General features: G+C 47.3%; 1 protein-coding gene across 1 annotated transcript in view; it reads left to right on the top strand.

Moving 5' to 3' along the window:
• Positions 1-20,719, top strand: part of LOC119446260 (vigilin-like) — a 33,146-nt gene extending 12,427 nt beyond the window's left edge. The window contains exons 7-17 of the mRNA XM_037710643.2: positions 544-788; positions 2,564-2,737; positions 4,386-4,763; positions 5,489-5,575; positions 5,704-5,838; positions 6,647-6,940; positions 7,648-7,875; positions 9,548-9,763; positions 11,076-11,288; positions 12,589-12,807; positions 17,697-20,719. Of these exons, the coding sequence (XP_037566571.1) occupies positions 544-788; positions 2,564-2,737; positions 4,386-4,763; positions 5,489-5,575; positions 5,704-5,838; positions 6,647-6,940; positions 7,648-7,875; positions 9,548-9,763; positions 11,076-11,288; positions 12,589-12,807; positions 17,697-17,972 (2,465 nt within the window). The 3' untranslated portion in view covers positions 17,973-20,719. The remainder of the gene's footprint in view (positions 1-543; positions 789-2,563; positions 2,738-4,385; positions 4,764-5,488; positions 5,576-5,703; positions 5,839-6,646; positions 6,941-7,647; positions 7,876-9,547; positions 9,764-11,075; positions 11,289-12,588; positions 12,808-17,696) is intronic.
• The last annotated feature ends 379 nt before the right edge of the window (positions 20,720-21,098 follow it).

The following is a 21,098-nucleotide window of genomic DNA, read 5'->3' as shown; positions in this document are numbered from 1 at the left end:
CTAGCTATATCCAGGTTTAACTGGATGCGATAGAAGGAAACGCAAAGCATCTTGTCTGTCCCACATGGCCAGCAATCAATTCAATTTGTTTAAAATATGTAAAAAATTTCGAATACTTAGTTTTAATATCAAGTGCAAATAATAAATATATGATATTGAGTGGTATTTAAAATTTTTCTATACTTCCACACTACTTCTAACAGGAAAAAACTGCATTTAAGACTGTTGGCCCCGGCAATAATACTGCTGTGTCCACTCGCTATACTCTGTGCCGCAAGATGGCGCCATAAGCCCAGCGGCTTATGTCTGGCTCTAGTAACTTGGCACTCTGTGACGGGTATGCAGCCAGGCTAAAGCTGTCTGTCATAGTGTAGAATGCTGTCAAAACAGTTGCTTTTGCACAAGAGTGTGCGGCTGTATTTGCAAGATTGTAACCTCTTTTTATTTTCCTGTGTAATCATCACGTTGCCTTATTAAGTCTCAACGCACACTTGAGTTTTATTTTTAGAGGAGAGTTTTGACATGTTGCTATTTTCCTCGCAGTGAACAGGTTGAAGCAGGATCTTGGTGTGACGGTGCACGTGCCAGCGGACGAGGAGAGGTCGCCGGTGGTGAGGTTGGAGGGCCCACCGGAGGGGGTGGCCCAGGCAAAGGCAGAGCTGCTCGAGATGGCCCACAAACTTCAAAACGAGGTGACCCGCGAGCTGTGCGTGGAGCAGCGCTTCCACCGGACACTCATTGGAGCCAAGGGAGAGGCAATCCAGGATGTCCGCAGGCGCTTCAACCAGGTGGGCACAGATGAGGGCTCAGTTTGTACTCAAATTCAGGGTTATATGCAGTGCTACGTTTACAGCCACAAGGAACGAACTGCATTAGCGCTTGCGTTGTCTGTTCCTTCCATAGTTTCATAAACAAGTGGCGTGCATTGCTGGTAGCAGGTAGCATGGTAGCATGGTAATGATGGTTAGTTCGTAACCATGGATATTTGTACTAACTTTAACTAGCCCTATTGCTGGGTTTGTATGCAAAAACATATAATAGTAGCTCCGAGTGTGTTACAAGATCGAGTCTAGTGATGTTTGTGGAAAAATGCCAGTGGTGGAACGCATGCTATGAAAAGTGATCAGCGGCAGCATTTCCTTGTGGCTTGTCAGTCGGTCGCTGACCTATTTTTTGCTGCTGGCTGTGTGACACCAACAAAGAAGACCATTGAAAAGTGACCCTTCCAGTTCCAGTTTTCATTAGGTTAGCTTAGGTGTTGTGTTTAACTATTGCCCTCTCAGAACCTTGCCAGGAATAGTTGCCGAGAGCAGCAAAGCAAGTTGCTCAAGTATCTTGGAAGGTATTATGTGACTGGCACAGCAGGAGAGACTGACTAGTGTGGCCATGTTGGCATCGGTGTGTCTTTATACATGGAGTTTTTTTTTTTTTCATGTTTTTCATACAGTCGAATCTCGATAATTCGAACTCGAAGTGGCCCGGAAATTTGTTCGAATTAAAAGAAGTTGAAATTAAAGAAAGGATGTATTTTTGAAGTATTCGAGCACCATAGCACGGGATGCACGAACGGTGCGAGTCGTGAAATATCGCGGCGTGCAACCGCCCACGCCGGCCAACGCTCGGTTCCCGATAACGGCAGCAAACGAAACTTTAGGGAGCAGATGGCGACGGGCGCAACAGGCGCGTGCGCGGAGACCGTCGAAGATGAGCGTGGAGGGCGTTAGGGAAGAAGCGGATTTGGCCTCTGCAACTCTGCCGCTTCAATGGCAGTGGCTTTGGTGGCTCCCCTCGCCCTCTCTCTCAGCTCCCTAGCAGCTCCCTTCCCTTCGACTGTCTCCGTGCGCGGCCGGCGCAGATTAGCCCGCTCCCTGAAGTTTCGTTTTCTGCCGTTATCGGGAAGCAAGCGTTTGCAGGCGTGGGTGCCGGTCCAGCCGGCCCGACGCCAGCTTAACCTGCTCCCTGAAGTTTCGTTGTCTATCGTTATCGGGAAGCGCGAGCGTTTGCCGGAGTGGGCAGTTTCGTTGGCTGGACTGGGCCTTCGCCGCTGCATTAAGGGGTCACTCCTAAGCTTTTGCTTTATGACGGTGTCAGAGCAATGCCGGTCGGGCGTTATTTGGCGCTGCTGAGAGCATTGTCGGTCCGCGGTATGCTCGAATTAACTGTCGCAAATGCTTTTGTGTTCGAATTACCGAGCGATATCGCTTATTGAAATACACATAACTTTGACGGGACCACAGCGTCAGTTTGAATAAACCGGCAGTTCGAATTACGCATGTTCAAATTAACGAGATTCGACTGTATGTGCATCTGTACTATTGTGCTTCCTCTGGTGAGAAAGCACAGCTTAATGAACTGCCAAAGACAAAAAAAAAAGCTGCTCTTAACATTCCAAAAATCTGCATCCCCTCCTGCATTAAGGTCCAAGTGCCCCCTTTGCTGACGTGTCAAATGTTTCTGGGGTCACTTTTGTAATACCTTTTTTTCGTTTACTAGCTAGGTGCAGCAAGTATTGAATACGAACGAATGTTTACGCATCTCTTGTTTTATGGGTCTGTCCCTGTAGGTGAACGTTACGTTTCCGGAGCCTGGATCACGCAACGACAAGGTACTGATCCGGGGTCCGAAGGAGGATGTGGAGGCTTGCTACCGGCATTTGAGCCAGATCTGCCAGGAGCTGCAGGCCTCCAGCCATCGCGTGGACCTTGTGCTCTTCAAGCAGTTTCTCAAGCATCTTCAGGTATGCCAGGACAGGACTGCAGTTGAACCCGGATATATCGAACCCACATATAACGAATTATTGCGTATAACGAACAGCAGTAAAATCCTCTTGAAAATTTTTGCATAACATTTTTATTTTATATATCGAACTTTCATATGATCCCTTTCAGATTCGATATGTCCGGGTTCGACTGTTTGTTGGTTGAGCTCCGTTGCTAAGACTTGGGTCGCACTGCTGCGCAGGCAGTAAGAAGGCACTATGCACAGATAATATCAGTTGACGCTCGTTACATTGGACTATAGTACTCCAGCTAGAAAGGTTTGTTAAACCCGTAATTAGGGCCGCTGTATGTTGTGAAATAGGGGAACTCTGAATATCCAGCCGTCTAACTAAAGGGCAGTCAAAAAAACAATGAAAACATAGAAAATGAAATAAATAATGCACAGGTTTACTCCATGACCACTGCATGCCAACTTGGCATGTTAGGCCAGAGCCAAGTCAGCTGCTTCAAATGCATTGCACATTGTATAGACTCGTGGCTGCGCTGGTGTAAGGCCGCACCCCCAACTTGGCAGCATAAATTTGAAAAAAATTTCCAATAGAGAAGCTATTGCGTTCGGTGCCCCGATGCTGCGCGCATGCATCAGCAAATTATTTTGCACTCTGCATAGTTCAGTGGGCTGCTACTAGATGGCGAGAGCCGGGGTGTGCACAAGTCGCTGGCTGCGCCGGCACCATTTTGACCAAAAGGTGTGGTCCCGTGTAAAGGCCACACCTCATCAAAATTGTGAGAAAACAAAGTGCGGCCTTTACACAAGTCTATACAGTAAAACTTCATAGAAGCAGGCTTTTCTAGTGTTTGCCCCTGAGTGAGCCAATAAGTGAAATGTAAGCTGAGAAGAAGACATTGTGGATGTATTTTCCTTGCTTCTCACGCAACACATTGCTTACGTGAATGCTGCCCTAGCCTGGCCTCTGCTTGAATTTATTTAGTAAGCGAATACGGAACCTAGAGCACGGTGACAGCGACGGCAGAAATGCGCCTGGAGTGTCCGTTGTCATAATAAAATAGTTGTTTTGGTTATAGTGCAGTACTGCTTATAGTGCGGATATTCGAGACTCCGCGACTTATGTTATAAGTGGTCTACACTGTATTTTTGTTTTTAATAAGCCATTCGCCATGTTGCCAGGTCCTTCTAGCAAAACTAGCGAAGCTTAGTCAATCCAGTCGTCGACGAATGTACCCAAACCCCCAAACTGCAGGGCAAGCCAAGTAGAGCCGATAAGTGTTGAAAGGCTGCATTTGTTGTTTATCGACCGAGTTTCGCGTTAAGTTGCCTTGAGATGAAGATTCGGTGCATGCATTGACTGTACTTTCATCTATCTATAGCAACAGCATGGTAGTGGTCAAAATACAAACTGATCAGGTCACAGGCAAGCGTATGCACGTGCAGCAACGCATTGGAATTTGGGCGGTATTCTTGGATGGATCACTTTTAAAGATACTACTATCAGTTTTCTTCAAAAATGGCGCAAGAATGCAGCTTGGCGCACCACTTGCTGATCCCATATTATTTTGTCCTTGCCTGCACATTCCACACTTGGGCATGTTGGTCCAGAAGCTAAGTGTTCTGACGGTTTTCTGCTGCATCCACTGCCATTGCAGGGCAAGGGCCGGCCGCTGGTGCGGCGAATCCAGCAGGAGACGGAGGCACGGATCGACCTGCCCCTCGAGTCTAGCAACTCTGACGTGGTCATGATCACGGGCAAGAAGGAGAGTGTCGCCGCTGCCAAGGATAAGCTGCTGGAGGCACAGCGGGAGCAGGCTGATGTCGTGGAGGTGCATCTGATGATCCCCTGCAACCTGCACAATGCCATCATCGGAGCCAAGGGCCGCCTCATCCACTCCATCATGGAGGACTGCGGCCGTGTCCAGATCACGTTCCCCCAGCAGGACTCTAAGAGTGACCGTGTCACCCTCAGCGGACCCAAGGACGACGTCGACAAGGCCAAGAAGCAGTTGCTCAACCTGTCCAACGAAAAGGTGTGTGTGCTTTTGCAGTCAAGGGTGTTTGTGCCCTGAATTTGGCTGATAATAGCACTAGGATTGAAGGAAAAGAATAGTCAATTACCCCCTTCTAGCACATGCACATCACCCTGCTTCTCCCTTGTGCACGCGAGAAGACACTGCCGCCCCAAGCCATGATCCTTCTCAGCTCACTCTCGCATGTTTTCCCTCACCCACAGCATACTCCGCGCAGCCGCGATATTGTTGCACTTGGACATTATAGCATTACAGCAACGCCGACGACGGAAATTCGCCTGGAGTATCTATATAATTCCTACCACAACATAATTAAAAAACTAGCATCATCATTCATTTCTGTGGCCTCACGGACAAAGGAAGCACTCCTATTGGCTGATATAGATTAAAATTGCCTGTGCGTGTTCTGCGCTCATTTTGACAGTGGCAAGCTGGGCATCTCTTAGTCCCGACAGTTTAGTGATCGTGGCAGAATACTTCGCTGCCTTGCGTTAGTTTCGAATACATGTCATATCGAAAAAGACACACCCCCTCTCTCGGCCGCAAGATGTCTACCCTTCAAATATTTCTAGGAATGCCTTTGTGCAGGCATTCCAGCACTCCTAATAAATGGTCTAGCTTTCTATGCTTTCCTAGTCTTCAACATTCAAGGTCTAAGCCATAGGTAACATCCAGCGGACCTGTAAAGGCGGAGGAAGCAAAAACATTGTTTTCTTTCATTTCAGCAATTGTCCAGCTACACAGAGGAAGTTCGGGCACAACCAAAACACCATCGTTTCTTGATTGGCAAAAATGGCTCCAACATCCGCAAGGTAGGTCCTCCTGAGCTGACCATCATCTGGTCTTTTTTTGGTGTATTAAAAAAGAAAAAGAAAGTGTTTGTGCAACATTTTATATACTTCGTTTTGAATGCAGAGCATGTATCTCTAAATATGTGCAGGTGAGGGAGAAGACGGGTGCAAGGATCATCTTCCCATTAGAACGTGATGAGAACCAGGACACGATTGTCATCATTGGCAAGAAGGAGGCTGTGCTGGAGGCAAAGAAGCAGCTCGAAGAAATGATTGAAAGCCTGGTCAGTGGCTTTTTTGAACCCTTGTCTGTTTGCGTCTGCTGTGTGTGCTTGAGAAAGTGGAAGGCTTGAAACCCTGAGGGCCATATTCTGGATTGAGGGTTTTTGGCTGGTACTTTCACTATTGCATGGCGTAACAATTAGTGCACTGCCTCTTTGGAAGGATGGGCATCCTGAGAACACGCTCGCGAACTGTGTCGCATCAAATTGGTTCTGATATGAGGTGCAGCATCCTTTACATCTCACCCGCTTCTGCTGGATAAGAGTTTATGCATGCTGAAAGTGATAGACCAATGATACGGGCCCCTTAGGTGCAATGGCACAAAGCGGGAGCTTGGAACGGATCACTGACTCTCATGGTAAATTGGTGTAGATTAGCCTTTGTCGTATAAGTGGTATGGTTGAAAGGATATTCCACGTCTGGCCTCCATGGTCATGAGTGGAACTGATTAAGATAACTCTCGGGGCTAAGTTTAGTACACACACACAAAATACCCAAGATTGTTTGTCGAGGTTTAGCCGTCATTGGCAGAGGATCGCGCGTCATGCAGAGGTTGTGGGTTTGGCAGCAAGTTGTCTTCCCATCCCCTTTCATTTGTCATTTCTGCTGATCATTTCTAAGAAACTTAAAATGTAACCCTCTTTCACAATTCAAATAGAATTAAACTTAAAGAAGGCAAACTTTTTTCTATGCTGGCCTTGGTTTCATTTTCAGTGGACTTCTGGCCAGTCGCAGAAGTTCTGAATTTAGGCCAAGCGGACCCACCAATCCCAACTCTCTCTCTCTCTCTCTGCCTGTTCCTCAAAACAGGAGAAAGTCGTGGAGGAGGAGATGCACATTGACCCGAAGTACCACCGTCACTTTGTGGCGCGGCGTGGCGAGGAGCTGCAGCACATCGCCAACGAGTTTGGCGGTGTGCAAGTGAGCTTCCCGCGCAGCGGTGACCACAGTGACGTCGTCACCCTCAAGGGGGCCAAGGAGTGCGTCGAAGGCGCCCGCAAACGTATTCTCGAGATTGTCCAGGACCTCGAGGCCCGGGTCACCGTAGAGTGCGTCATCCCGCAGCAGCATCATCGTACCATCATGGGTGCCAAAGGCCACAAGGTCGGTGCCCATCTAATCTGACGCTGCTACGAGCGCTTTGCCTTTCTGCATCTCGTTAAGTTGTCTGTGAACTTTGTGTGCCCGTGTTCACTTCTTCTTTTGCTACATTTCGCAGGGAATAATTATTGTAGGCTTCTTCATATTTCTTGCAGATGTAATAAGCATAGTGTGGGTTTGTGCTAGCTGGTAACTCGTGGCATTAGATTAACAGCGAGTGCGAAGGGGTCATGGTGCCACGTTACTGTGGCTCTTCCTTGTCTCATGTTAGAGGGATTTGCAGATGAACCGATGTCGAATGAAGAAAGTGGATGATGGCTCGTGGAGCTTTTAAAGCACAAAGAAAACGGTACAAACTGATCTTTCATTTTTTGCTCATGTTAATCTTTGACCATGTAATAAGCAGCGATGCAATAGATAAAATTGGTGTGCAGTAATGTGTAGCTAATTGTCTATTGGGAGGGAAGCCATAATGCCTTGTTTTTGAGAACAAGAACATGGTTTTGTGTACCTTGTTGCAACGGATGCATTTCAACGGGGACAATATGAAAAAGCCGTGCTCGAGGCTAAGCTTTCAGATTGTGTTATGAGAGGTGCTAGGAGATTAAAAGTGACGAGTGATCAGGAATCGTAAGGCACAATACTAATTTGTGCAAGGGTGTACTTCCAGTCTTAGCCTTTGTTGCTTCCCATTTTTCTTGTTCTCCTAGGTTCAACGCATTAACCAGGAGTTCAACGTGCACATCAAGTTCCCCGAGCGCGACTTCCGTGATCGGGAGACGCTGGAGAATGGAGACGTGGCGGTGAACGGCGATGCGGCCACCGAGGAAGAGCCGAGCAAGCCGCGCAAGGAAGACCTGATCCTCATCACGGGCAAGCAAGAGGACTGTGAGAAGGCACGCGAAGCCCTGCTGGCTCTGGTGCCAGTCACTGAAGAGGTGTGTGCTCTCTGTCCTCTCGATGATGAATGTAGTAGGATTTACAAAAGCACAGCTCTTATTCAGTGTATGTTCTCTGTTCTGTCAGTGTTGAATGTAGTAGCATATACAGATGAACTACCACTTCCTAAAGGGGTCCTGAACAACCCCTGGGGCTTGGTGAAAAAACGCAGTCTGTGGATAGTGTAAGCTGCTGTGAACATCTCGGCCAAATTTTGCAGTTATATGCAGTGCATGGAGCTCGCAAATGGCGTGTGAAGTCACCTTTTTCATGAACACTCTTTTTAACGGAAGCCTTCTCCTCATTCTTTTTGGGCACTATATTTTTCATCATAGAGCATATTCCTCCGACTTTGCTCCTGAATATCAAACTGTCAATGCAGCCTTCTACGGGGAGGTCCTGAAGCATCTGCAAAATTGTGCGCGTCGCGTGAGACCGAATTTGTCGAAAGAGGGGCGCTGGATTCAGCACCGCAATTATGCCCCGGAGCACTCTACATCGATCATGCGCGAGTTTTTCACCGCTGTGCTGGAACACCCTTCCTACTTGCCCGATTTAGCCTCCTGCGGTTTTTTGTTCCCCAAATGCAAACTGGTGCTCCGGGGGCAGCATTACGGGGAGGTTACGACAATAGAAAAGGTAAACAGTGCCGTTTAAGTGCTTAACAGAAGGGCTTTAAGAGTGCTTCAAGCAATGGAAGAGGTGGCACCAGTGTATTGTGTTTGATTAGGAGAATTTGGAGGTGACCACATTGATGTGTGTGAAACTTCTGCGGTTTGAGGGGAGTGTTTGTCGTCTCGGTTGACTGCCAAACTTCCAGGCAGCTGCACTGTATCTGGTATTTCGCCTCCCGCAACTGCAATATAAGCGATACGCGTATACATAGTGCTATGGGAAAATTAACAGGACTCTGAAGAAGTCCGTATTGTAGCGACTTTAGTCAACACAGGTCTGTAAAAATAAACTATTTATTAAGGGGCGAACTTGTGCCCAGGGCTAAAGAGGATCACTGTCGCCTGCACAGCGAAGGTAGTCGAAGACGTTCTCTGTCGTGTGCCACTGCCCTCGAACGCCGCTCGCGGCCTCTCTTGATGAAGCCACACGCGGTCGTTTCCCATTGGTGGGGTAGCTTCTCGGTGGGAGCTGGCGCGCGCGCATTCTGGTAGGCAGGCACACTCCGCGTGTTGTGATGGACACTGTTGGTGTTCAGAGCGATCTGCGTGGTATGTGAATGCAGGCTACGTGGCAATATTATATCCGGTCCTGCACTGTAAGCGGTTACGTTATAAGTGGTCTATACTGTCATTGGATTTGATGTTGACTCGCTCGCACACTTGGTCTGCAGCCTTGGAAATGCCTGAAAAGTGCCTGAAAGATCATGTAAAACAGTTCTGGGCCAACACGTTGCACATTGACCTTAAGATCACAGACTACGACCAGACCCAGGCTCAGACCTGCGACAAATGGGAGAATGTGATCCAGACTAGCCGGCCTCATGGTCGAACGGGACTAGGGCTGAGGAAGAGAGAGTTGGTTTTCCAGGTGGTTCTAGTTATTGCTTTTACTGCTTCAAACTTTGGGAAAGACTGACTACAATTCCATTTTCTTTTGTCTGTCCACTGTGCAGTTCTTTCTCTTGAGCTGATGACCCTCTGGTTGCATTGCGTGCAGGTGGAGGTTCCGTTCAAGCTGCACCGCTTCATCATTGGCCAGAAGGGGGCCGGGGTGCGACGGCTCATGGAGGACCACGACGTGAACATCACGGTGCCCCCACAGGCCGACGAGAGTGACACCCTGGTGATCTCTGGCCTGGCTGACAATGTGGCCTCTGCCAAGGAAGCCCTGCTTGAGCGTGTCAACCAGATCCTCGAGGAGGAAGAGGACAGGGTGAGGAATGGCTGCTTGTGTTTGCCTTTGGGAACTTGCACTCGGTCAGTTTTGGAGCCTTCTTTATAGCATCCTTACCAAATTTAATGAAACTGTGCAGTCTTGTTCAGTCTTTGTGCTGATTTTAAATGTGCAGTAATTTTTATAATTGTCTAAGTAGTTACAAGGTTAATTAAAATAGATTACCATTCTACTGCTCCCCAAAATATTACTTTAGGCACATAGCTAGATGCCCTAGAAACTGGATGATACAAAGCTCTCGGGACTATGCAAAAATTTGTATCGCCCAAGAACCTAAGAAATTAAGGGGGGACGCAGCAATGAAATGACTGACTTGCTGAAAATTTCCGACTTCTTAATTTTTTTCCCCCAATCTTAAGACCTTCTTTCATCTTATGGCAAAATATTTGGAACAAATATGCAGCAAGATTGGAGAAAATTGCACTTCTTTAGTGTTGTCATGGAAGTCGGGAAAAAAATTGTGCTTTGGGAGGTGCTATGGCACTGCTGATCACATGAGCGCGGCTTTCCATTGACGCATCGCCCCCATCTTGGTACCGCCATAAACACGAGAGATAAGAGATCAGATAGCCGCAGAGTTTTATTTCTTCTAGGTTAATGTTCACATCCTATCTAGTAGGCAATCAGCACTTGGTTTGAAGGGTAGCTTGCCAGATGTAGCTGATTTGTGCTTTGGGGGAATTGTGCTTTGGGAGGTGCTATGGCACTGCTGATCACATGAGCGCGGCAGCGCGGCTTTCCATTGACGCATCGCCCCCATCTTGGTACCGCCGTAAACACGATAGATAAGAGATCAGATAGCCGCAGAGTTTTATTTCTTCTAGGTTAATGTTCACATCCTATCTAGTAGGCAATCAGCACTTGGTTTGAAGGCTAGCTTGCCAGATGTAGCTGATGGTTTCGTGTGCACTGTGTTATCGCGGGCCTAATTAGCATTGAAATGAGAGGCAGCATATAGGGGAACTCACCATTGCTGCCGCTCTTCACCATGCCAGGAGAACGCTGGCGTGTTCAAGAGCGCGCTGTCACAATGACAGCAAGTGTCGGTGGCCATCGAGTGAGGTATGTTCGCGTTTGCTTGTGCGTGCGTGATGTGCTTGTTAATTAGTAAGCGAATGTTTACAGCATTTTATGCAGCTGATGAAATTACTAACCTTACTTTGCATAGTTATCTAATAATTTCCTATCGCAGTCAGTGCTCCGCCTGTCAAGCGAAACTTTGACTCTTTCTTTCTTCTTTGCTTTCTTTTTTCTATTTTAACTGTGGGTTTCGGTTTCCTTGGTGTTGCAGAAGCTGCGCAGCTTCCACCTGGAAGTCGAGGTGGATTCCAAGTACCACCCCAAGATAATAGGCTGGCGGGGTGCAGTCGTCACCAAGATCCGCAAGGACCACAATGTACAAGTCCAGTTCCCCGAGAAGGGCGAAAACATCATCACCATCATCGGCTACGAAAAGAATGCCTGCACTGCTCGTGACGAGATTCTGCGCATTGTCAAGGAGTGGGTGAGTAACGTTGATGCGTAAATGTGTGCTGCCTGGATTTGTTCCTCTGCACAGGCAAGTTGTATACAACTTTCAACGAAACTGTCTCGTGCAATATTCATTGGAACACCAAGGTTCGTACACCTCCTTGAAATCTTGAGAAACCCTCGAATTTGGAAAAAGAGCTTCACGGGCCCTAAAACTCATTTTTTTTAAATGGGCTTCTTGAATTCTTTGAAAACTGGGGTGGGGGCGACTTTTGACCCTTCAATGTAACTACCAACTGCACATCGAGGCTATGCCATGGACGCTATCGAGAAAGTTCCTAGACATTTTCTTTTCATTGTTGCTAAGTGATCCAACGTGGCATGTCCGCATCCACCAACGACAGGTTTGTTTAAATTGCCTTGCCATCGTCGACCTAAATGAAGCCAGATGAAGCGACCAAGTCGTACCATTATTTTTGTTGTTTTGCTAGTTGGTTCACTCTGCAGCCATCATGGCACCATCTTCCAGCCCTAGGCTCTAGAAATGCCTGCCAAAAGCATAAGTTTCAGCCATTTGACTTTAATGCAACTTTGGTTGAAGCTGCACACTACTAACCGTCATGCTCCATAGAAGGCGAGTGACGCCATTACAATGGAAAAGCAAACCTTGAAAATCTCCCTAAAAAGCTTGAGGCGTGTGTCCAACTCTGCAATTGCTCAGCTGCAAGAAATTGCAGCCAAAAGATTTTGCCATTTTTCAGTGTATGGCTACGAATAAGGTACGTTTCCACCTTTTCCCCCTCCTTGAATTTGGGCCTTCAGCATCCTTGAGATCCTTGAATTGTCCTCGATTATTAAATCAAATGTTCTGTACGAACTCTTGTGATTGGAACACCCACGCAATTGCATTTCTGGCTAACCGAGTGTCAGTGGCCAGAAAAAGCAGTGGACCACAAAATATGGACCATAGCAATAAATGTGCACAACCAAGGTAGAATTAAAACGGCACGAACTTATCATGCCACAAGTTTCGACTAGTTCAGCTAGCAGGTTACGTGTTCGGAAATGCGGAAGTCAGAAGGTATTGGCAGTCTGGAAAAGAATGCAAGAAGCTGGTGATAGCGGGAGGGAAAGTCGTTAAAGAATTATCCATAACAATAAGTGTGCACCTCTTACAGTTTGCCACTTTGGCGGTCACGGAAATCTTGGATCAAATAATGGGGCAGAATCTGAATCACACAATCCAGAAAAGTGATGTGCTTCCAATAAAGTTGACCAGTTCCCTCCCTTTCACCCTTCGTCATTTTCTTAAAAATACTAATTCTTTTTTACAGGAGGACATGGTGACAAAGGATATAGAGATAGATCACCGAGTGCACTCCCGGCTGATTGGGGCCAAAGGGCGCAACATCCGGCGCCTGATGGAGCAACACAAAGTGGAGATAAAGTTCCCGCGGCCCGAGGACCCCAACAAGGACCTGGTGCAGGTCACAGGTGCGGAGGAAGACGTCGAAGAAGCCCTCGACTACCTGAAGCAGTTCGAGGACGAACACGTGAGTATCATTTGTGGGTTCTTGGTGTCTCACAGGAGACCAACCACCGCGGGTTCGAGCTTAGCGAGCCACAGGGCCGCGTCAGCCGTCGCCTCCAGCACCGCTCGCGCGCGAGCTCAGGGGCCGCAAGGGGCTACCGAGCGACGCACGCAAAAACACAGTAAAGCCCTGAGTTGACGGAAACTGTTTACTGAAACCGTCGGCACCAGCACTGCACAAATGCCCGCACGGAGGGGAGCCAAAGGGGTCCCGCACCAGGGCGAAAATACAATAACAGGCGCCTATAGCACGTCGCGGCGAGAGCACAGGCTCAAGCTGGGACACGCCGCTAGGAAAAGTCCCGGCGGCTATGCTACTTGCTCTGGCGATAACCAATGGGTCAACTCGCGAGAGCACGGGCAATATCCTTCGGCTTAGGCTTTCGGCAAGTGCGGCTCGGCGAGGTACGACCTCGCGCGAGCACTAATGGCACCGCTCGTCGGCTTAGCGTCGGGAAAGGATCAGCACAAAGTACGCGCTCCCCGCACGGGCAAAGGCACCGTGCGCGAGCTCCAGTCCTAGTCACAAAGGTGTCGGCGGACGAGAGGAAAGCATGAACGTACCGTGCGCTGGTCCCGGAGAGAAGTCCACGCTTCCCCGCCAGCGGCCGACAACCAGCCGCGTCGTGACGTCAGCGCTCCGCCCCCACCGCCAACCGCCGCGTGCGCAGCGCCACCGCGGGAACCGGTTAGGCGGCGCGGGCGGAGAAGGAGGCCAGCGGGGAACGATGGCGAGGGATGGCAGAGCAGGCGAAGCGCGCGCAATCATGCCAGCGCAACCCTCAATCCCCACACATTGTACAGCTCCAGACGACTTAGTCAACGACCGATTTTCCGGATGCCCGATTTTTCGGACATGCCCGGTAATTCAGACGCCTTCGTGGCACCGCCACGTACCCCAATCAATGTAAAAGAAAGTCTGAAATTTCGGACACAAAAAAACATTGCCGTCCGATTTTCCTGACTGCAGGAAAATCAGACTAAACGACATTAATCGAAGCCACCACCGTCGCCGCCATTTTGATAATCTCGCCGCCTCGAACTGGCGCTTCCGCACGCAGAGTCGCTGGCAGCCGTAGCCATCACCTAGGCAATGCTAGGCCTAGCTACTGCGACGTTCACTACAATGCTTTTTGCTGTTCAGTGCCGTTTTTTGCATTCAAACAATTCGCCGCTGTTATCAATAGCGCCGACTTCGCCTTTGTAATCCTCACCAGTGGCTTCGAAGCTCGGAAATTGAAGTGCGTTGCATAATGCAGATTCCCAAAAGTTAGCTTCGCCTCAATAGAGCAGTGTTACGCAGTGAAGCATGCCATAAGTGGGAAGAGGCAGTTGTCACGGGACATGGTATATATTCCCTAATTATTTATACACGTGTGCACCCGCTATCTCCTATCGCAGTACGAGCACTGATACGCCTAATAAGTGTACTGGGGGGCATTCAGAGCTATTTCCGTTGTGCCTGTAGTGATTTGTGCCCTTGGGGGCAGTAAAAGGCATGCATTCATTTTTTCGGATGACCACATTTTTCAATCGTTTTAGCCGTCCCTAGGGAGTTCGAAAAGTCGGACATTGACTGTATAGTGTAACCACTTGTAGTGTGGGACCGGTTATAATGCAGTCTTTCCTGACTAACGTTTGTGGGGGTCTCACATGTGTTCTTGGGACAAAGGAACGACAACACATTAGTGCAAACAATCAAAAGGGCATTTATTGCACCTTTCATAAACTAATGCACACTAGCCGAATTACAACCAATAGAAAATTCACACGGGCGCGCGACAAATCAAGGAAGTCCGACTCACCGCGACCCGATAGCGAGCGAATACGTTCGCCCCATGCTATGACACCATCGCCTAGTCGTTCACGTGTACAGTCACGCGAACGGTGGCACGCTCGAACGATCAGTGTTCGTCCATACTGGTGTCCTGCTCTTAGCCTCGCGCGACGGTCGCGCGAAGCGGGCCGGCGCACGCGCGAAGCGTTCGTGCGTGTTGGCCGCCGATCCCAAGCCAAAGAGAGAGCGCCTTCGACGTTTTTCTCCCAAGTCACCCCGCCGTTCGGTGGCGCTAGCATCGCGACACTCGCACCATCTCTCGCAATGTGCCGCAACTCCGCCGCCGTAAAGCTACGCGGTGAAGCCGTATTACGGGAGCCATGCGGGGAAAACAACATCAACGGACGCGTGAGAGTCGCGCATCCCCACACATTTGAGGGCAGATGCTCCTCGAAACAATATAAAAATTTTTTTTTCTACTAGAGATTTGAAAATACAATTCATGGAGGTTTTTATGTAGATGCCAAATATGTCATTAGTTTTTGTGTAGCTGCTATAGTTATGTCCTACACAACAGCAAAATATAGTGATCGTTGTGGACACTTTCTTGTGTATAAAATTTTCAGAAAGAGCATGGTGCTGTAGCTTATTGAGCTCGTTGTAGACCGCAGAGTGCCGATATGTACAGCATGTACAATTACTGGAACTATGCAAGAACATTAGGACACCTTAGCAAATTTTTTCACAATCCCATGAAGTATAACCTTGTACTTTTGCAACTACTGCTGAGAGATATTGCAACTTCAAGTAGATATCAGTATTCTACATATCTTGAAGAGTATGTATGCCAAATTTCGTTAGTATAAGACAATTATAAGTGCACAAGATTATTCTCATGAGATTGTGAAAAAAATTTGAATGTACTAATGGCTTTCTAGACATTATGAACAGAATGGTGGCTCATCCTTAAACCAGTTTGTCCAGCAGTGCATGCAAGTGTGAAAAAAATTTGAATGTACTAATGGCTTTCTAGACATTATGAACAGAATGGTGGCTCATCCTTAAACCAGTTTGTCCAGCAGTGCATGCAAGTCTCATTGAGCATGTTCAGGTGGTCGTTTTCTGGTAGCGCTACAAAAGTTGTGCAAAAGATTTAACTGTATAAACTAGGGATGGGCGAATATTCGGTATTGTCGAATATTCGATCGAATCATTCTATATTCATTATTCACTTCGATTCGAATTCAGGTATTCGATATTTTCGAATTATTCGGCGCTCCCGAATAGACAGCCAGAAGCCACGGACGGCCGGTGCACATCTCGGAGGCTCTGCTTCACGTCATGGCTGCCATACATCAACCATAAATGCGGCGCAAAAGAGCAGAAACGGCGCTAGTGTACAACCGAAACGAAGCGGCGGAGTCCGCATCGCCATAGTCATCAGCGTGAATGACAGCAACAACGAAACACTTCGTGCCTATTTGTGCCTTTATTGCGTTTACCGCCACGCGCATAACACGTTGGCCGCGGGATTTCATGGTCGCCATCCTTGATCGCGTCGATAGCTGCCGCGGTTTCTTCCGCAGTGGTTGCGGCAAAAAGTAGTTTCGTTTTGACTCAATACGCACGTCGGCCGTGTGCCTAAAAAGCCGCGCAGTGGCCATCCATGATCGCATAGATAGCGACCGCGATTTCGTCTGCAGTTGTTACAGCGAACTGTAGTTTCTTTCTGACATGGTGTGTGCGTCGCTGTTCATAACTGCGTCGATATCGGCCGCGGTTTGCGACACACAGTTGTTTTGAGGTTGAAGAGCACCGGTTACATCGCGATGGACCTGTGATCTGTTGGCGGTCAGCTTACTGGCGAAAAAATAATCAGGATGTGCGCGCGGTAGTGCAAAGCGTGTCGCAAATGGTGGCGCGCGCCGTGGTCGTGCTCTGAAGGAAGTCGCGAGGCTTCGATCGCCGCTGCGAGAGCCCATCAGTCACGAGACGATGAGAATTGCAGCTTCCGCGCTGCTTTTGTGCAAAATAGCAAAAGGTTTGCTCATCCATTACACTAATAAAATCGTGCTGACGTAGTAAGCATTTGCTTATTGTTTTCTGGATACAACCCTGATAATTCGGCATTCGGTTAATTCGGACATTTTTTTTTTTCGGTCCTGTGAAATTCGAATTAACTAGGTTTTGCTGTAATATGTGATATATACTATTCGACCTATTCGATTAGAAATTATTCGACCAAATCACTATTCGCTTCGAACCTCAAATTCACTATTCACCCATCCCTAGTAAAAACATGCAACGTGGCTACGATTCTACCAGCTACCTGCATGTAATTTCTCTTGAAGTCTTTCTTGATAAAAGCAGCTCATTGTCATCGTGAGCCTTCGCAGAAATATTTTCTATCACCACCTTGTGACATTAATGGCAGTGATGTTGGCTGTGACGGTAGGCTGCTAATTCAGTGACTAGTTTTGATGCAGGAAATGTTTAGACTAAGTGTGTGTGTGAATATAAATTTTCGAATATGAATTGAATAAGGATATGCACATGCAATAATTAGCAAGTTCGGTTACTTTAACGCATTGGAACATTGCAGTTATGTTGCCAATGTTAAAAAATAGACTGGTAAGCCATTACAGAAGAGCTTGTTCATTTGACGCAGGGTCTTGCCAACCTGTGCATTATCATATACCATCATATGCCAGTAAGCTCGGAGCCAATTGGCAAATTGAAAATTGGAGTATTTTGAACGAAATAGTGGGTTATACTAAATGTAACAATTGGTAGTGGCTACGCATGTGCGCAGAAACCTGTTGCCTTCATTAGAAAAATATTAATTACTTTGAAGTTTAAAAAGATCAAGCATAATAATAATAATAAAGCCGCAAGAGCATATGATGCCATAAGCACAAAGGTTAGACAAATCCATATATATAGTACCATTGTCGCTGAATGATCCATGTGATCCACTTTTGGCAAGAGACACTATAGCTTCGAGTAAACAGTTGCGATCTTTGTTGCTGCTTCTACGTAATTTCCTTATCTTCCTTGTTTTTGACCACTTCCAGCTGGAAGACATCGTGGACCAAGAGAGCTACCACATGTCCCGCCAGAGCCAGAACAGTGGCGGCGGCGGTGGCGGCGGCGGCAGCGGTGGCGGCAACAACTCTCAGGGATGGACCGAGACGTCCCCCTCGAGCGAGGGATTCGTTGTGCGCGGCGGGCCCTGGGAGCAGCGGGCGCCCGACACCACGAGCACGCAGGAGTTCCCCTCGTTCGGCGGCGGACCGCCTCTCGACTCTGTGCCGGCCAAGCCTGTGCCCTGGGGGCCCTCGCGCCGCTAGGCAACAACCTCGGGGCCTCTAGCACGAGCTCCTCCTCTTTTCATACGTGGCAGCCAGCCTCTTCTCTGGAGTGCAACTTCTCCACTCGACCTGCCCTGCTCTCCCCGCCTCCTTCTTCGTTTCCACGACACTGGCCCCTTAATCCACTCCATCCCTTCCTTCTTTCCCTTACAACACTTTGCTCCGTTGTTTCTTCTGTCTGTGTCGGAAGAGAAAAACAAATTGGGTCTTCCTTTTTCGCCACTTGCTTCTACTGTTGAACTGTGCACATGGTACGCGAGGAGAGCTGCTCCGGACCAGACGTATGAAAGAACTGTCCTTTAAAGTCAAGATTTTCTTCATTGTTCTCCTTGTTTTTGTAAAGGCATCCCTGTCCTATTTTTTTTTTCTTCAACTGATGCGCCTTCTTTCATATCCCGGTCCCTCTCCGTTTTTTTTTTTTTGTTCACCCCCCCCCCCCCCCCCATCTGTTGGCTGCGTTGCAGTGAGTGCCTACAATCTGCCCTTCTGGACAGCAGTCATCTTGCTTCGACTGAAAGCACTTCTCTTCTAGCTTTCACGAAGTCTTTCCTTTGTTCTCTTTGTATGTGTGTTGCGATGTATTGTAAATGTGTGCCTGAACTGTGATTGTTGTGTGTGATAGACCTTTTCTTTTTATTTTTTTCTTCTCTGCACTCGTGGTGAAAGGTAGCTACTACATTGTAGTTCGCAGTGATGAAATGGCAGGTTAACACTTGGCCTGTTATTTTTGCCTGGCCTTGCCCCCACCCCTAACATTTTTTTTTTTTTTTAACAGTTGCCAAGTAAGCCATCCAAATTACTTTGTTGTGTTCTTGGAGAAAATTGGCTGCCAGTACAAGTACATCATTGGTTTGCAAGCCCCCATCTTTCCCTGTTTTGTCATAATGTGCCCTCTGTCCTTGTTTGCTTGAATCCATGCCTGCTCTCTGCTTAAGGCAAACAGTGTCGTCGCAGTAAAAACTGTTTTATTTCTCTTCTGTTGACTTTAATATAAGGAAACCATCTTGGACGCTAATGCAGCTTTTTGGACTTTTTTGGTTGTTGATTAAATCCAAACGACTGCTTCTGCTGTTGCTTTGCAGCTGTTAAGGAACTGTTAGTTTGCTCATCACCGTAGACAGGAATTCCTTTGTTAGTCGCGAGAGAGAGTGCCGTTCACATGTTGTGTACACGAATGGTTGCAGGTGTAGCAGGGGCCGTCTTCTCATGTTACTACTTTGGTTATATTTTTCCTGTAGTGTATTCTGTGGTTGCGCTTTGTTTTTTAAAAAAACTGAACCACGTTTGTGCTTCCGGTACTGACAACCTTTCTTTTCTAATAATTGCATCTCTGTACAGGTGCTTCTTTACATTGCCGGACAAAACAAAGATCAACATTTTCCTCTAGTGCTTGGGTGTGTTGGGGGGATTAAGTTTATTTTTTAATGAAAGTCTGCAATTGAAAAGGCAACTTTGGTTCATCTATCTTCACTGGCCTCACACATGAACTGCTGTCATACCTTGATTTTGTTTCCAGTTTGATTATAACACTAGGCTCCAGATGAATTGCACTGTACCTTGCATGCACGAACTCTACTAGTAGCAATGTAAATCGTAAAAAAAAGAAAAAAAAATCTACAGCAACCAACTTTTGACTGTCACAAATTTTATTTTGTGTCGTGTTTGTTGTTCTTTGCACCAGCTTCTAGTACATTAGCTGGGGCAAAAGAAAGCAAAAATGAGCAATTACTGTCGTAACGACATTTTTGTGAAAAACATCCTTTTGTTGCCGCCACCCCCCCCAGTTATTTTTGTCAATGTGTTATTTTTATGATGCAACTGCTGTTTGATGAACTGCACGTTTTTTTGTCTAGATTACTAGTAGTTTACAGTGTACTACTACTGTTTACTATTAAGGTTTTACTGTTGCTTTGTGCAGTTGCTGGAAATTTAGCATGTACAAAAGTTGTCAAGCCTTCCGCAGCTACTTGTGTGTTTGTATGCCTAAATCATGAACTTTTTTTTTTTGTCACTTGGTTTTTGTGTGGTGTGAGTGTCCTTGGCAAACAAGCACAAGTTGTGTAAGGCAATGCTCAAGTTTTTCTGGGTGCAAACAAGGCAACGTAAGCTCAGATGCTCCCCGACACCCCATATTTTTGTTGTGCAGTCTTTTTGTTCACCATTGTACAGAAGAAAGCCTGGTAGAATTCGTTCCCTCTCTATACGCATTCTCTTAAAAACCTTCGCCTTATTTTTCAATCGAGCACATTGGAGCCATGCTTGAGTTCCACACAGTGGCTCAACTTTTTCTTTCCTAGTTTCCTTCATATTGTGTGCAATGTTTGCAACTCCGATCAAGTCGGTACAAGTTGTGCTGGGCCTAGCACTCGTTGTCCCACCCCCTCACCTCGTCCCATTCTTTTAACCCTCTTCAAACTTATTTTTTGTGGAGAACTTTGGAAGTGTAGTCACAAGCATTTTAGCAGAAAATGTGAGATTAAGTGCGGCTGTCTGAAACCTTTCTATCTCTCTCTCTCTGGGGGCAGTGAACCACAATGTGTTGCTGTGTGCAGAATGGTGATAAAAGCAAGAAGTGTCGAACGTCCCTGATGCCTCCCAACGTGGCAGCGGCTTGGGTTGAGGGTCCTAGTTGGGGGCAAGTTTCTATGCAGTCTTTTGTGCCAGTCGTTGTATATTCTAAAGAGGTATATTGATCTATAAAAGGGGAATAAAAAAATGTTACAAAAGTTGTCCCTTCTTTCGAAACATGACATGCCACTGTGGTTGCAGTTCTGGCATGTACCACCTAGTACGAGCTGTTAATAAAGCGACTTCACTCACCCTGGAAGGTTTGTTGATTTGCCAAATCGCGCTTCTACTTTCTCTGGTAAGTGCACTAGCATAATGGTTTCTCACGGTGCAGCTTCCCACAGCAGCTGCTGCTTTTCTGAACACCTTAGTTCATATCCCAGAGGAATGGGCGCAGCAGGGCTAGTCGCATCGAATCCACAGTTGTGCAGAGTGGAATTTATTACTGGGTGAGTTGGTGTTGAAGGATGGTGAAAAGTGCTAAAAGACGGGACAACCGAAGAGAGCGTTTGGAAAAGTGCTGATGTATCGGTCCGC

This window comes from Dermacentor silvarum, chromosome 3 (assembly GCF_013339745.2).
Source record: "Dermacentor silvarum isolate Dsil-2018 chromosome 3, BIME_Dsil_1.4, whole genome shotgun sequence".
NCBI classification, from domain to species: Eukaryota; Metazoa; Arthropoda; class Arachnida; order Ixodida; family Ixodidae; genus Dermacentor; species Dermacentor silvarum.
This window is presented reverse-complemented; position numbering and strand designations above follow the sequence as displayed.